This window comes from Antrostomus carolinensis, unplaced genomic scaffold (assembly GCF_000700745.2).
Source record: "Antrostomus carolinensis isolate BGI_N321 unplaced genomic scaffold, ASM70074v2 scaffold229, whole genome shotgun sequence".
Classification (NCBI taxonomy): Eukaryota; Metazoa; Chordata; class Aves; order Caprimulgiformes; family Caprimulgidae; genus Antrostomus; species Antrostomus carolinensis.
Genome location: NW_010340385.1, coordinates 1 through 13,710, shown reverse-complemented (window position 1 = coordinate 13,710; position 13,710 = coordinate 1). Strand labels below are relative to the sequence as shown.

The 13,710-nt window shown below is 35.6% G+C and overlaps 1 protein-coding gene across 1 annotated transcript; it reads right to left on the bottom strand.

The window, feature by feature from the left end:
• Window positions 1-204: 204 nt before the first annotated feature.
• LOC104531272 (E3 ubiquitin-protein ligase MYCBP2-like) lies at window positions 205-11,787 on the bottom strand (the record flags this gene model as incomplete). Its single annotated transcript, XM_010176117.2, has 9 exons — window positions 11,624-11,787; window positions 10,010-10,206; window positions 9,547-9,789; window positions 9,207-9,278; window positions 8,555-8,651; window positions 4,033-4,106; window positions 2,803-2,941; window positions 1,977-2,053; window positions 205-406 (listed from the first exon to the last, which is right to left on the bottom strand). Coding segments are annotated over exons 2-9 (1,054 nt in total), but the record flags the coding sequence as incomplete, so codon positions are not given.
• Window positions 11,788-13,710: the final 1,923 nt, after the last annotated feature.

The window sequence follows — 13,710 nt, the reverse complement described above, 5'->3', positions numbered from 1 at the left end:
CCATCAAAATATCAGCTTTGTTTTAAGATCCTCAAGAGCTAGGTATTTATCAAAACACATTTTTCACTTTTTTTTCTTTCTTTTTTTTTCATTGATCTAACACAACACAACAGTTTCTTGGAAAATATTAAAACTCTTCTTCTCAAACTATAAGGTGGTTAATAGGCTTCTATCAATCACTGATCAAGCAAGCATAATACGTACTTGATTCCCCATCCTCTCCTTTACTAGCAGAACCTGTGAAGAATATGCTTCCATCCTCAGCAACAAGTAAGGCATGTGAGCCATCATGTCCAACAGAGAACTGAATAATCTTTGGAGATTTTGTGATTGGGAGTTCAACCCATTTTCCTGCTTGACCACCTTGTTTGATTCCAAGGCTCTGATACTTGCCAGTATAATAAATCTAGGAGAAAACAGTTTATCGTTTTCATTTATGCCACAACACTTTAAACTTGCTTAATTTTTAAAGTTCCATTTTAAAAAAAAATTGTCATTTCAAACAATACAGAACTTTTCCTGACATTGTTTACACCATTTCAATATCTCTATCGTACACCTATTAATTTTTACTTAATGAGGGAAACATTCTGATTAGACTCTGCTTGTTTTAAAATGTGCTTTCTACTGTGCCACAGTAGGTTTTCATATATAATTGTTTGGCTAGATGAGTTGAACACACAAGAAAGAACTGTTCAGAAGAAACTAGGCAGAGGAAACCAAGCTTTTAGAACACTTAAGGGAAATGTCTGATCTGTGTAAAAACAAGATGGTATTGTAACAATAAAAATAATAAAAAATAACAAATTACTACAATTTTTAATATGCTTCAACACCTTTTTAAAACTTATTTTCAGTAAAGGCACAGTGGCCATGGAGTACATAAGGAGTAAGACAGAGTAAAATATTTCACATGAACAAACACAAAAAAATGATACGGACTAAAAAGTTTCCTCTAGAACCACGCTACTCAACAGTACTATAAAATGGGTGTGTTAACCTATGTGGTCACCTAAAGCCATTTTCCAATGTCTTATAAAGTGTATTTCATACCTAAACACTCAACTTTATAGATCAAAACTAGGAGGTCTGTTAGATTAATGTGATCTTCAGATTAACAAATGCCTCTTCAATATAAAATTATCTCCTCTAATGTCTGAAGAGTTCTGCTTGATCAAATTGTTTCATACTATTAAATTTTATTAGGAAAAAATAGTGAAATTTATTTATGAACATTTTCACCAATCTCACTATTTTGACAGAAGCAGAGCAAGGCTTCCATTTCAATAAAGCAACACAATTCTGAACACAGGAAAACAAAGAACTATGCTTATACAAGTAAAATAACATCAGTTTCCCAAACTGAAATAGAAACACAGTAAATAATGTAAAAAGTCATAGTGACAGTAAGCAAAATAATTTCTAAATTTCAATGAATATGCAAATACCTCTGAGAAACAGTCTCCACTGAGCAGAACAAACATTATCAAAATATTAAGAATAGGTTTCCAAAAAATCAATCAAAAACTTTGCATAGGGGCAGTCAGTAATTCTCTGAAGGATCACAAAAAATCAGACTGGAATTTAAATAAACTACTATGGTCAGACTGTTTATGGAAAAGTTATGAGGTCAAAAATTTTGCAAATGTGCTAATATATCATTTGCAGATAAAAAGTAATCCCTCTCTCCCAAACCTAAAACAAAGCCCCACACTGCCTTTAAGTAAGACTGACTGCAGAAATTCTGATAAATTCAATGAAACAGTTAAGATTAAGATTGGTTCCAACACCATCTGTTTATGTTTTCAAATAACCATTTGCCTTTTTCCCTTTAAAGTGGGCTCTGAAAATGTATTTAAATACAGTCATATATATTCATTCTAACACACTAAAAAGAAACTAAAAAAAATTAAATTACAAAACATGTAGAAATATATTGATGCAATTTGCTGTTTACTACAGAACATTTTCAGTACCTTGCCACTAGAAGTTTTCATTAGTGCAAACTCTCTTCCAGCACCAAGGACAGCTGATTCCTCATCAAACCCTGTACCTGTGCGTGTAAGACAGCGTTAACTGGACAGTTAAACCAGGCAGTTTCACAGACTAGTTTACTGACCTAACCCTGCTAGGGAGACTAAGTGACAAATGAAACAAAGTTTTGCTGCCACAAGAAGGTTTAATGGGCTAGACCTGGCCGAGTTGTTCAAAGAGGAAGAAAGCACTAGCATAAAAGCAAGCGCATTTGGTCAGACAAAAGGTCCATGTAGCCAAATACGCTTTTTGTTCTGATGGTGACAAAAGCAGACACCTATCAGAGAAAAAAAATCAAAACCAAAGCAAATGTCAAGTGATATTTTTCCAAAATAGCTTCATAGAGACCAACAATTTTTGCATCTCAAATTCTGAAGCAAAAGGGTAGTTTCCACATATTTCTTTTCCTTTAATCCAGACAGCAGTCCTTTTAACTTTTGTTAACTTTGACCCACAGCAAGGAGTTCTATAGCTCAACTACATATTATACAAGCACTATTATGAAGTCCAAGCTTCAAACAATTATATATTTATTATACAACTACAGGAGAATACTGGGAAACCATGCATAGTGCTATAGACAGCAAGGTGAGTCAAAATGAGGGCATGGATTACACTTAAGGAGTTTCAAAACCCTTGTACTTCACATGTTTGTAATAGAGCTGTACCTTCCTGCACATAACAAAGGCAAACAAAGGGAAGGGCACTGTTTCAGTTTTATGATTTGCATAACTTGCTTGTTATTAACCTTCAAAGAAGAGGACTTACTGATAATGTGCAAGTCTTTCTCCAGATCAAACAATGAGATGCCACAGGCATGTAAGCATTTCCTTGCGAGCTTAAGCTGCAGTTCTTGTTGCAGTACAGGCTCAGTACTCGTTGCAAATATTCGCACTACAAAGCCATCCTGCAATAAAGAAAAAAAATCTACTTTATATTGTATAATAAATGCAATAATTTACTTTTTATGGCCTAAGTGTATCAGTATAATACTATTTCAGAGTAAATTATCAGAGGAAACATTGATGAAGTAACATTTATTATACAGAGAAAAGCAAAGAGTGCCAAACAGGATGAGCTGAAGATAAGCATCTGACAGACCTTAAGCACATATTGAATTCTATGAAAACACTATGAACACTATGAAAATAGTGAATTACTATAGAAATAATTACTTCTGAATCTCACTATATAAATCTTGCTTTTAAAACTATTTACATCTGTCTTTTAAGCCCTCAACTTCTCCTGATTCAGAACCCAAAATTCTTCATGCAGTTTAAGAGTGACTGCTTTAAAGGGTAGCTAAACAGGTTTCTGTTTACAAGTGCAGATGAAGTATCTTCATCTGGCCATATTAAAAAAAAAAAAAAAAAAGTTGTTCCATTAGCAGGGAAAAGGATTAATCCTGGTTTTCTTATACTTGCATGTCCGGAATCTCTTGCCAACCCTGTCTTGCTCCACCCCATCCTTGTGTTACAGCTTTCCCACTGTCAAAACATAGTGACCAGTCCAGAACTAAGAATGTAACAAAACATAGAATAGCTAGAACTGGTTTGCCCCTAGCAGAAGCTGGAACTGTTTTGCCCCTAGTAGAAGCACTTACTTGGGTTTCCACAGCTTTAGTCAATAGAGAACTTTCACACAGAAATCTATTGGAATGTAGTATCTTTCCTACATCCTCTGTGAAAATCTGTCTGAAATCCCCCAACAAGTACCAAAGCAATCACAGGAAATTAAATTAGGAAAAAAATTATAATTAAGCTCTAAGAAGCTTATGGCACAGAGACTCTGTGGAATAACATGTTAAAAAGCCATTACTCCATGCATAAGATTTTTTTCCTCAGAAAGAGCAACAGTTTTTTCTTAAACTTATCTGAAAAATACTAAAAAAAAAAAAAATGTGAAAAATCCATCACAAATCAAAATTGTTTAAATAAATACCAAAACAGTTGTTGGTATTTGAGAGAAAACAGTTTCCCCATCGTATTTAACACTTACATCTCTAGATGCTGCTATTTGGTTAACATATTCTCCATCAGTAAAGAGGATATTCTGCCCTTCAGTATGACAATCTGTGAGAGAAAGATGAAGTACACTGCATTAGTTCATTTTAACATACATACACTGTCCCCTGCTTCTGTTTAATTCATTCTCACTACTATCAAGACTATGAGAGCTTTAGTTTGTCTAAAGAGAGATCATCTGTTCTGATAACACATTGTTTTATGCTAGGCTCTCCTCTCTCACCAAAAGCATTAATACTTCTTTGTCTTTGACTTACTAAAGCACTTTCCATTGTATGAAATATCAGGGGTTACCACAATATTTAACTACAAAAGCATTTAGTATTCACTTGTGAGAGGTATTCTACACTACTGTAACACAACTAAATTCTAATCTTCTTTGAGTGCTAGTCTTTCTACTCCTCCAAAAGACTTTTTTTTTTTTTTTTTTAAATTAGGGCCATTCTTTTTAAAGAGAAGTTTCCTCAGTCCAGCATATAAAACCTACAGAAATAAATGAAACAGAATCAAATTTTTCATTATTAATCTCATTTTTCCAATGTTTATAAATTTTGACAAACTATTAACTGAAATTTCTAGGTTTTCAGAAAACTATAAAGCATATACTTGAATGCATCACAAGTTTATTGTAAACAAGTCACCTATTTCCAAGAAAAAAAGGTAGGGAAATTTTTTTAATTCTGCCCATATTAGGAGAAAAAATAAAAAGATCACTTTCTGTACAAGTTTAAAAATATGTCCCCACACCATTTCTTCTTCCCTTCTTGCTCTGCTGATGGAGCTACTAACAGAGATTGATATTACACACTTGTAAAGTGCTTGTTTCATTGATTACACACAGGAAAGATCTCGTCTAAAAAATACAGGACAGCTACTTTACACTTTAAATATCTGCTTCACAACCTGAACAAAGACCCAGTATCAGTCATTTTATCTAACAAATTTAATGCTAAATGAAGCACACATAATATCCTTCTAGCATAACCAGTAAGTTTGCTATTATTTGCTAGCTAGCTGGAGTGTTTTATTAAAAATAATACAGCTGAAAAAACCCTATTATTCACAAACCCACAAACTTGTTTACTTTTTCCTATACTGCCCAGTCCAATACAGCATCTTACCAGGAACAGAATCAGGAAAAGAGTAAGCATTAGGTGGCCTTATCTAATTCTGACATCTTGAAGCAACAGACCTATAGTAGACAATCTCCCCCCTTAGAGCACACACAGGTATGAATCACAAAGAGGGTAAGCAGCAAGCGGAATGAAGAAAGGCAGATACACTGAAGTTTGAAATATTGCTCTCTCAAAAATAATCTCTGATTTAATGACCAAGGTCAGTTCACGTTACTAATTCTCTAAGCTGCAAAGTGTTATTAGCGATAAAACAAAAGAGTTGTCAATAACCTGACGAGAAATTTAAAAAATAATCTAATCTACATTTCTGAAAGGTTATAGGAAGTTGCTAAGTTAGATCCCTTGAATGGCTGAAAATTACATGCTCACATAAGCATAACTCTTAAGGAAACAGGATATTCTGGCCACCACTTCGTTCATATTACACTGTTTGGTCTGTTTCTTGAGTCATTTCAAGAAGAGGTGAGCCTTCCAGTAAACATTTCTGGGGGCTGTTTATATATTTGGTAGGTGTCTTCACAGAGGAAATCTGGAACAGGGAATCTTTTTTTTTAATTTATGTTGTTCAGAGTCTTCCTAAAAAATATCAGTTCATTAGATAACATCCAGGCCCAGCATTAAATATCAAATTAAGGGAGCAGAAAATGGAAGGCAAATGGAATATCTGCAAAAAGTAGGATAGTATAGAGTCTCAGCTAGCAAGGAGCTCTCATGATCAACTGCAGTCTTACTCAATCTGACTTTAGAAATTACTCTGGGGACAAAGATATCAAAGGTTTCTGTCTGGAGATTACTATAACAGAAAGCGCTTGTGTTTTACTTAAAGGATGTAACTACAGACACCTGTTACAGACACCTCCTTAGAGGCTTCAAGAGAAGATGACTGTCAAGCATGACCTACCATATTTATATAGTGCACTCTGCTCCTGCTAATAAGTACTCCTGAGTTCGTCTGGGCTACCCTCAGTGACCAGTACTTTTCAGACTAAGTCAATAGTCCTGAACTCTAAGATATTCATGCGTAATTTCAAAGAACAATGAAGCTATGTTGCTATGTTCAGCTGAAGAAGTTTAAGTTACATGGTATATGGATACCATGTAACTTAAACTTCTTCAGCTGAACATAGCAACCTTTCTCTAAGGTATGTAGTAACCACTACTGCTAAAAAAACAGTCAAGATGAAAACCTCCTCTATAAATTCAGGTCTAATCACCTAGAAAATCTCATAGAATCTGGGGATTCTTTTATGATATTTGGACTGGGAAGACAGATCCACAGCTCAGGGACAGTGTATGAAGCTTGGTGAAGGCATTACATACAGGAATGTTGACACATAGTCTGGCAGTTCTAGATAAATTGTCAGATTTGCTAGATCATCTATTAGAGCGGAAAGACTGCACTTTGAAACAGAAGTTTATGGTTTCAAGAAGCTGGTTTATCCTACTGTCTGAGAGAGAAGATAATGTTCCATAGTTCATTGAGTTTTCCAAGGTCATTTGACTTCTAGCTAGGATCAACTCCTAATCTCCTACGCATCCCTGTATGAATAAATACAAATACCTTATTTAAATGCATTATCACCAGCCCAGGCATTTGAAAGAGAGTAACCCCAGATAGAGCCATGTCTGAACATCACACCAACTAGGAGGAAATAGCTGCAGTCCTATCAGTGATCAGCTGTTAGCGAGGTTACTGCCCTCTAGTTCTATCCGGTGTGGTTTTTCAGAACTACAACATGCTGCAAGGCTTTATTAAGATTAAAGTGGGGCAGCCACTACTATTTAGAGTTATGTACCTACTCAGGTTTCCTCAGGAAACATACCCTCCCCCATCTTCATTTCTTTCCTTCTAATGGGAAACAGAAATAACTAGAAGTGGACCCCTTTGAATCTGTCATAGCCAAAAGAACAAGGCCATATCTGTTCACAATATATCTCTGTGATAAATGTGTCAAAGTGCAGAAAGCAGAGCAGCAAAGTTCAAGGGCTGAAATACAAAGGGTAGTAGTTATGAAGAACATCTAGTACCCAACTTTAACACCATCACAAACCATACGAAATAAAATAGTTTAAGGAATTTCTGAATGGGTATTCCCACAGTTATAAGATTTGCTTTTGCACTGAAAGATTAATACATTTTTGTCTAGAAGGCATGATCTTGTTTAATTTGTGCTTTTTTATAGTATAAACACAAGGCTGTCTTGCAGAATGACACTTGTTACTAAGATCTGCAAAAGAAACCTAACAGCTTAGAGGCGTAGACTTTAAAACGTGCTCAAGTATCTCCCAAGACTTGCATGAAGAGCACTGATTTGCTTAGCAATAGTAACATAATTAAGGACCTCAAAGGACCCTACTGGTTCAAGAAGCTGCCTTGAGGTAAAGAAAGTGGAAAAAAAATCCAACAAGGTAATTTGTCAGGTCCTTGAATGAGCTCTCACTCAACTTAAGTTTCTCAAACAGCCCCACAAAGACCAACCAGCTTAAACAGACATCCACATTTTAAGGACTTGCAGGAAGTTGCACAGACTGGATTCTACATTCACAGTTTCTTTACAAAATTACTGTTTGTGTTTAAAATACAAAAAGCCTACAGAATGTTTCTGAGGTTTCAGTCAGTGTCTTATTTATGTCAGAACGCAACAAAAAAAAAAATCTTTCTTCTGATCTACAGAATAAGCCTGTCATTGTTCGATCAAAAGATATTCTTGTGCCCTTCTACTGTTTATATGAGTGGCTAAAAACAGATGTGTTTCACCAGGAGGCCACTAAAGCATGCTCCAGAAACATCCTCATTTTCTAAACATAGACCCAAGTTATGAGGTGCCTCTACACAAAGAAAAAAAAAAAAAAAGAAAAAAAAAAGGAAACATACTACAAAAAAATCCCCAAATAATCAAAAACCCACCACCAATTTAAACATCAGAAGCGTGGTCCATTAGTGTTTATTTGCCTCCTTTGGTTTTCGGACACATTTCTACCTACATAAAAAACCAAATTATTTTGGTCAGAGTTTGTAACCACCTACATGTAAGAGATACTGGAAACAGTGTCATATCTGAGCCAAATCCTCAAAGATCAAATGAGGAAGAAATAAAAATTCTTTAAGAAGGAAGTTAAACTCTTGGGGTCTTAAAATGAAGATGACCATATATTCTAAAATGGTGCAATATTCTTACAGTAGTTGGAGTAAGATGCAAGACCTCTGAACGAAATACTGCAGCTGGTCTAATGCAGCAAACCAAAGCCATAAAAATAGCAGCCTCTTCTTGATTTCAAAATCTATCTCAGTTTCTCTTCTGCTTACCTGAAAATACATAGCATGTAAACTATAACCATCTCAAATCTGGAGGTTCATACCTGGCAAAGCAACCGTACCATCTTGTTCCAAAGTTTCAGGGTTTATTCTTATGGCTGTCATACTGTGATTATTCGCATCTCTATATAATAAATAACCCTGGTAAGAGTAAGAATACATATGTTGGTATGAAAATATTTTAAATATACTAAAGGATGTTGTCAAAATGTTAAAAAAATACAATCATTATTTCAGGTATTGTTTAAACATTTTGGAAACCTTTTACATCAAATTTGCTTTGTTTTGATAATCAACTTTTTTTTCACTAAACAAATTTTGCAATAAATAAAAAGGAAATTTGACCCCCTTCCTCCACATTTTCTATATACTATGCATCAGCATGCTGAAGCTCATATACAGCTTTTGAAGCCACACAGTAATTCCGCTCTTCATATGTGTATATAATTACAGTTAAAAGGCACAACCACAGTAAAGACCAATGTTCCTGTCCCCACATTCCAAATCAACAAGATTCACAGAAATTCAAGGAAGCAGATACATATATCACCCTATAAAGAAGAGTGATCATAAATGAATATTAATATGTGCATTAAAAACTAGAGATTTTTTTTCAAAACTGTTAATTAACTACTTAAATTACACATGAGGGATGGGAAGTGAGGCACACATTTTATGTTTTAAGTATTCACCTACCTGAGCGTAGCCTAACCAAGATTTTTTTTCCTTTCTGTTTTTGATGCGGGATGTAGAATTGTATATATGTCCCTGAAAAACAAAAAACCTCCAATGATTTAACAAATACCAGAGACACAATTTTACACATAATCATTTACCATCTAAATAACAATGTCTTCAACTATATTGAGAAGTGAAAAAATGCTGTAAAAATTCTCATAAAAAAAAATAAAAAAAATTTAAACAAACTCTAAAAGAACTGAGCATTAGTAAACTACAAAAGATTCTCAATGGAAATAGGACATCATAAAGTTAAAATGTTAGCTATCATTCATCAGACAATAAGAAATCGCATTACCCTCACTGTCCCGCTATATCCAGAGCCAATTTTGTAAAGTCCATCTTTACATAAGAGATAGAGGAAAAAACCATCGCTCTGAAGTAAGCACTGATCATCTTCATCTACAGATATTTCTTTCAATGGCCATTTGTGCATCAAGGCTGCCTTCTTTATCCCATTACTGAACCAGTCCTGGATTTGGATTTTGCCCACCAGAACTGCCTGCACACTCCGCTGAAGAGAGTTTAGAATGGTTGGCACCTAAACAGTAAAAGAAACAGTGAGTGAGTGAAAAACATGACTTTTTAAATTGTATTTTCTGATTTATCTCCAGCTCAAGAGAGATAAAAAAAAATACCTACTATTATCTCAAAAATAACAAGGGAAAAAATTTAACTGAATCTACACAATAGATCTTCTCAGAACTCATGTACACATCATTTATATAAATTCACAGATACAGAGAAGTTTAGTGCAAGACCTGAATAGTCTGACAAGCATGGCTGCCATTATTGGTGAGGATAGCAGAGATTGCTTGCAACGTTCTTCCTGTCTCTCCCCAGGCAGCTACCAAACTGAAGAGGCAAGCACAGGAAAGCGCTGTCAAGGACTGTCCTGTACTGTCATTCATTCCTGTGCTACGGACAGTTATCTCCAGAAGAAGCTGGAAGAGGGATTCTGCAGATAAAACACAGCAATAACATAGATAAGTCACAAAATCATACCAAGCAATTTTCCAGTCGATGGGAAATTAAACTTACCAATTACATGATACATCTTTCCTCAGACATTAAGTTTAACCCTATTTCCAGACAGAAAAGAAAGCATCCCATTTAAAGAGGCCTACAACACCCTTAACTTTTCATTCATTTTCATCCAGAAAGCATCAAGTCTTGATAATCACAACGGCCAGAGAACAAGGAAAACTAAGTCGTCCTGTTACAGTGGAACACATAAATAAGAAACAGGCCAGGAGTTACTTTACCTGCCTATTCAGTCTACCTCATCTCTGAGATGATGTGTAGGTCTTGATCAACCTTGTCTAATCTTTATGACCATTACCCATGTTGAAGTACATCCCATTTCTCAGAAACGAGCATTTCAAATTAAAGCTTGAAAATTATTCTGATCGTATGCCTCTTTTCAAGCACTGTTTAGCAGCTGAATATCTGTAACAATCAAGGTGTGAACAGAAATCCATCTCATTTTTTTAATGGTATATACAGTAAGGCAGCAAACAAAACAAAGCCTTCTTTGTAGCTTTTTAATGCTCTGTGCATTAATATACAGTAAAAGCAAATTGCTATCATCTTTGGAAATAGAATGCTGTTGAGCCATTACACAGGAAAATATACACAGAAAGTCTTCAGCTTTTTTTTTCCCTTTAAACAACAGATACTGAAGCTTAGCCTTCCTTGTAGTTCTATAAACCAGTAAAAACTATGACTTAACAAAAGATAATTGGATTTTAACTTAAAAGACAATTAATTGTACATTCAAAGACATCAGGAGTTAAAACTTTTATTTTCAATATCCTTAAAAGCAAAATTAATTTTCAGGGAAACTTCTGGATAGCCAGAGGAAATAAAATCAAGAATTCTGACACTTTGTTTAGCAACTTTATATAAATTACAACATTAAATAGCTAAACTATAGATTACAACAGCAGATCGCAAGAGAAGTTCACTGTAGAACTATCTTCTTTCCAATAAGATCGAGTACTTTATAGCTTCCATAAGACAAATCACAATTTGTAAGGCTGTAAGTTTTACTATGTTTCATGAAACTTTGCATTACACAACAACAAAATATGACTTTTATATATACATATATATATACACACACACATATATATATATATCTCTCTTTATATGTCAATATTCCTGTTCTACAAAAGATTAATGCTGAGAAAGTACTGGTTACATGGTTACATCTGGTTACATACAACATAAGGACTTTACACTCCAGAATAATGTCAGTCTGTTGAGAACAAGCATGTTACCATCTCAGAAATACTTGCTAGGAACCATTTTCTTCTGTCCAATACAATAACAGATGCATATTAATACAAATATAGTAACAGATGAAATATTACCTAGGACTTCAGGAGGCTCTGACTGCAGGCCTTCTGGTTGCTGGCCCTGGAGCACATTAAGTAGGGCTTGTAGGCTCCTGAGACACAAGGATGGATGAGAAAATCTTGTCTCCTTTATCAGCTCAAAGACTTCACATAACCCAACTTCAATGATCTAAAGAAGTACAGATATTTCAAAATGTCTATTAATAGAGTATTTTTGGGCCTTCCTCAATAAAGGTATATCCCAGTGTTCACAGAACAAGACAGTTATTTGAATAACAAAAATGTAATACAGAATACAATGGTCATTTGAAAGAGAATCAAAATCAAGAACCCACCTACACAACTGTACCAGCAAATATTAACACAGAAGGAATGTGAAGTAATTATATCAAAGAGTATATTTAAGCAGAGCAAGAGTTCCCTGAAAAAATAAGGAAACTTAAAATTTTTTGGACAATGTAAGACAAACTGTGCCTCTAAGCCCTTCTAATTTCTATTGAGTTCATACTTCATTTGACAGACCTCTCTTGCTTTTTCCTTCCTCATTAATGTGAACCAGCAAGCTGGAACTGGCTTGCAACCTGACTTCCCAACTTGAGTAATGATACATTTAACAGCTGATACTGGCAGCACTAATACTTCCCCTGCAAAGCCTGAGATTGCTCTTGTGACAATATTAAAAAAAAATAATGACACAATTACTTGTCACTAAAACTCCATTTGTACTCATCACAGGCATGTCTTGTATGAACTAATACATCTGCAAGAGCACTGTTACAGTGACCCCTAACTTCCTCTTTTGGCATTTTTTTTTTCCTGAATATTCTGAGATTACAATTATGCTTCCCTCCAGCAACTGTTCCTTCCACTTCCTTCTCAAACTCAGTACGTAATAATGATGAGGATGAAAGAAAAGTGAGCGAGGTTAACTTGTTACAAATAAGAAACCATATCTTCAATACTTCACTACGTGCTTCTGTCACAAACAGAGCCCCAATGTTTAGTGTTTAATATAGATTCACCCCTGAGTAAAACCTAAGGAAAAAGAAAAAAAAAAGTGAAAATAAATAAAACTGTTAATGGATCCGTTAAAAACAGCTCTATTCTGACAGTCAGGCATAAGTTCTACTGGATGCCTTCGTAACTGTCTTTGCTGTCATTCAACTTAATTCGATCCCTGTCTTTCAGGTTATTTTACCACCTACTTGATTTTTGGAGGAAGAACAGAAACATAATCAAATCAAGTCTTCAAAGTGCAACAGCAATTTTCCTGCAAATTGCACCTTACACTTAATATCTTCAATGGGCTGGGGGGAAACACATGCATGGAATCTACAGGGTAAAAAAAAAACTTGTCAACAAAATAGCAGCACAGATGGTTTTTCCAGGATCCAAAACTCAGCATGATCTTGCAGGCTAAAGAATAAAATACACTGTAGTACATTTTTAGAAATACCCTTCCTTTTCAGTGATAGTATCTTTGAGATAATCTGAGAAGCTTATTCTATTCTGCCCAATCTTCAGACAGAAGATCTCATCTAGCAGCTGACAGAGGCAGCTAGAAAAAGCAGGGAACATAACACAATGAAGAAAATAATTTGGCTATGTGTTGGGTTTCGGGTGGCAGAGCGTTTCCTGGTACTGGGGGAAGGGGCCACCTTGTGGGAAGCCTGGCTCCAAGGCGTGCCCCAACAGCATAGATTGAGCCAATGAGCACTAGAGAAACACCTCTGCAAATTCCTATTGGTGAGGGGAAGGGCTGTCCTGAAAAGAAGTAGGTGTGGTACCTGGAGGAGAGGCCATTGACCTGAACAAAAGGCGACCATCGGCCTAAACAAAGGACAGACAGAGAGAGAGCTGCATTTCCAGAGGGAAAGACAGAGACTCACACCCAGTTCAACCGCATGGAGTAGGAGAAGACAAAGTCTCCTGCAGCCCATGGAGATTCAATGGCGGAGCAGAGACCCACGTGTAGGTCATGGAGGACTCCACGATGGAACAGAGAAGCTGAGCCTGAGGGCAAGCGTGACTGGAACTGGGACCCTGAGAGTCACTCGCTACCAGAGCCGGGGTGGATCCCCAGAATGGGGGGTGAGTCTGCA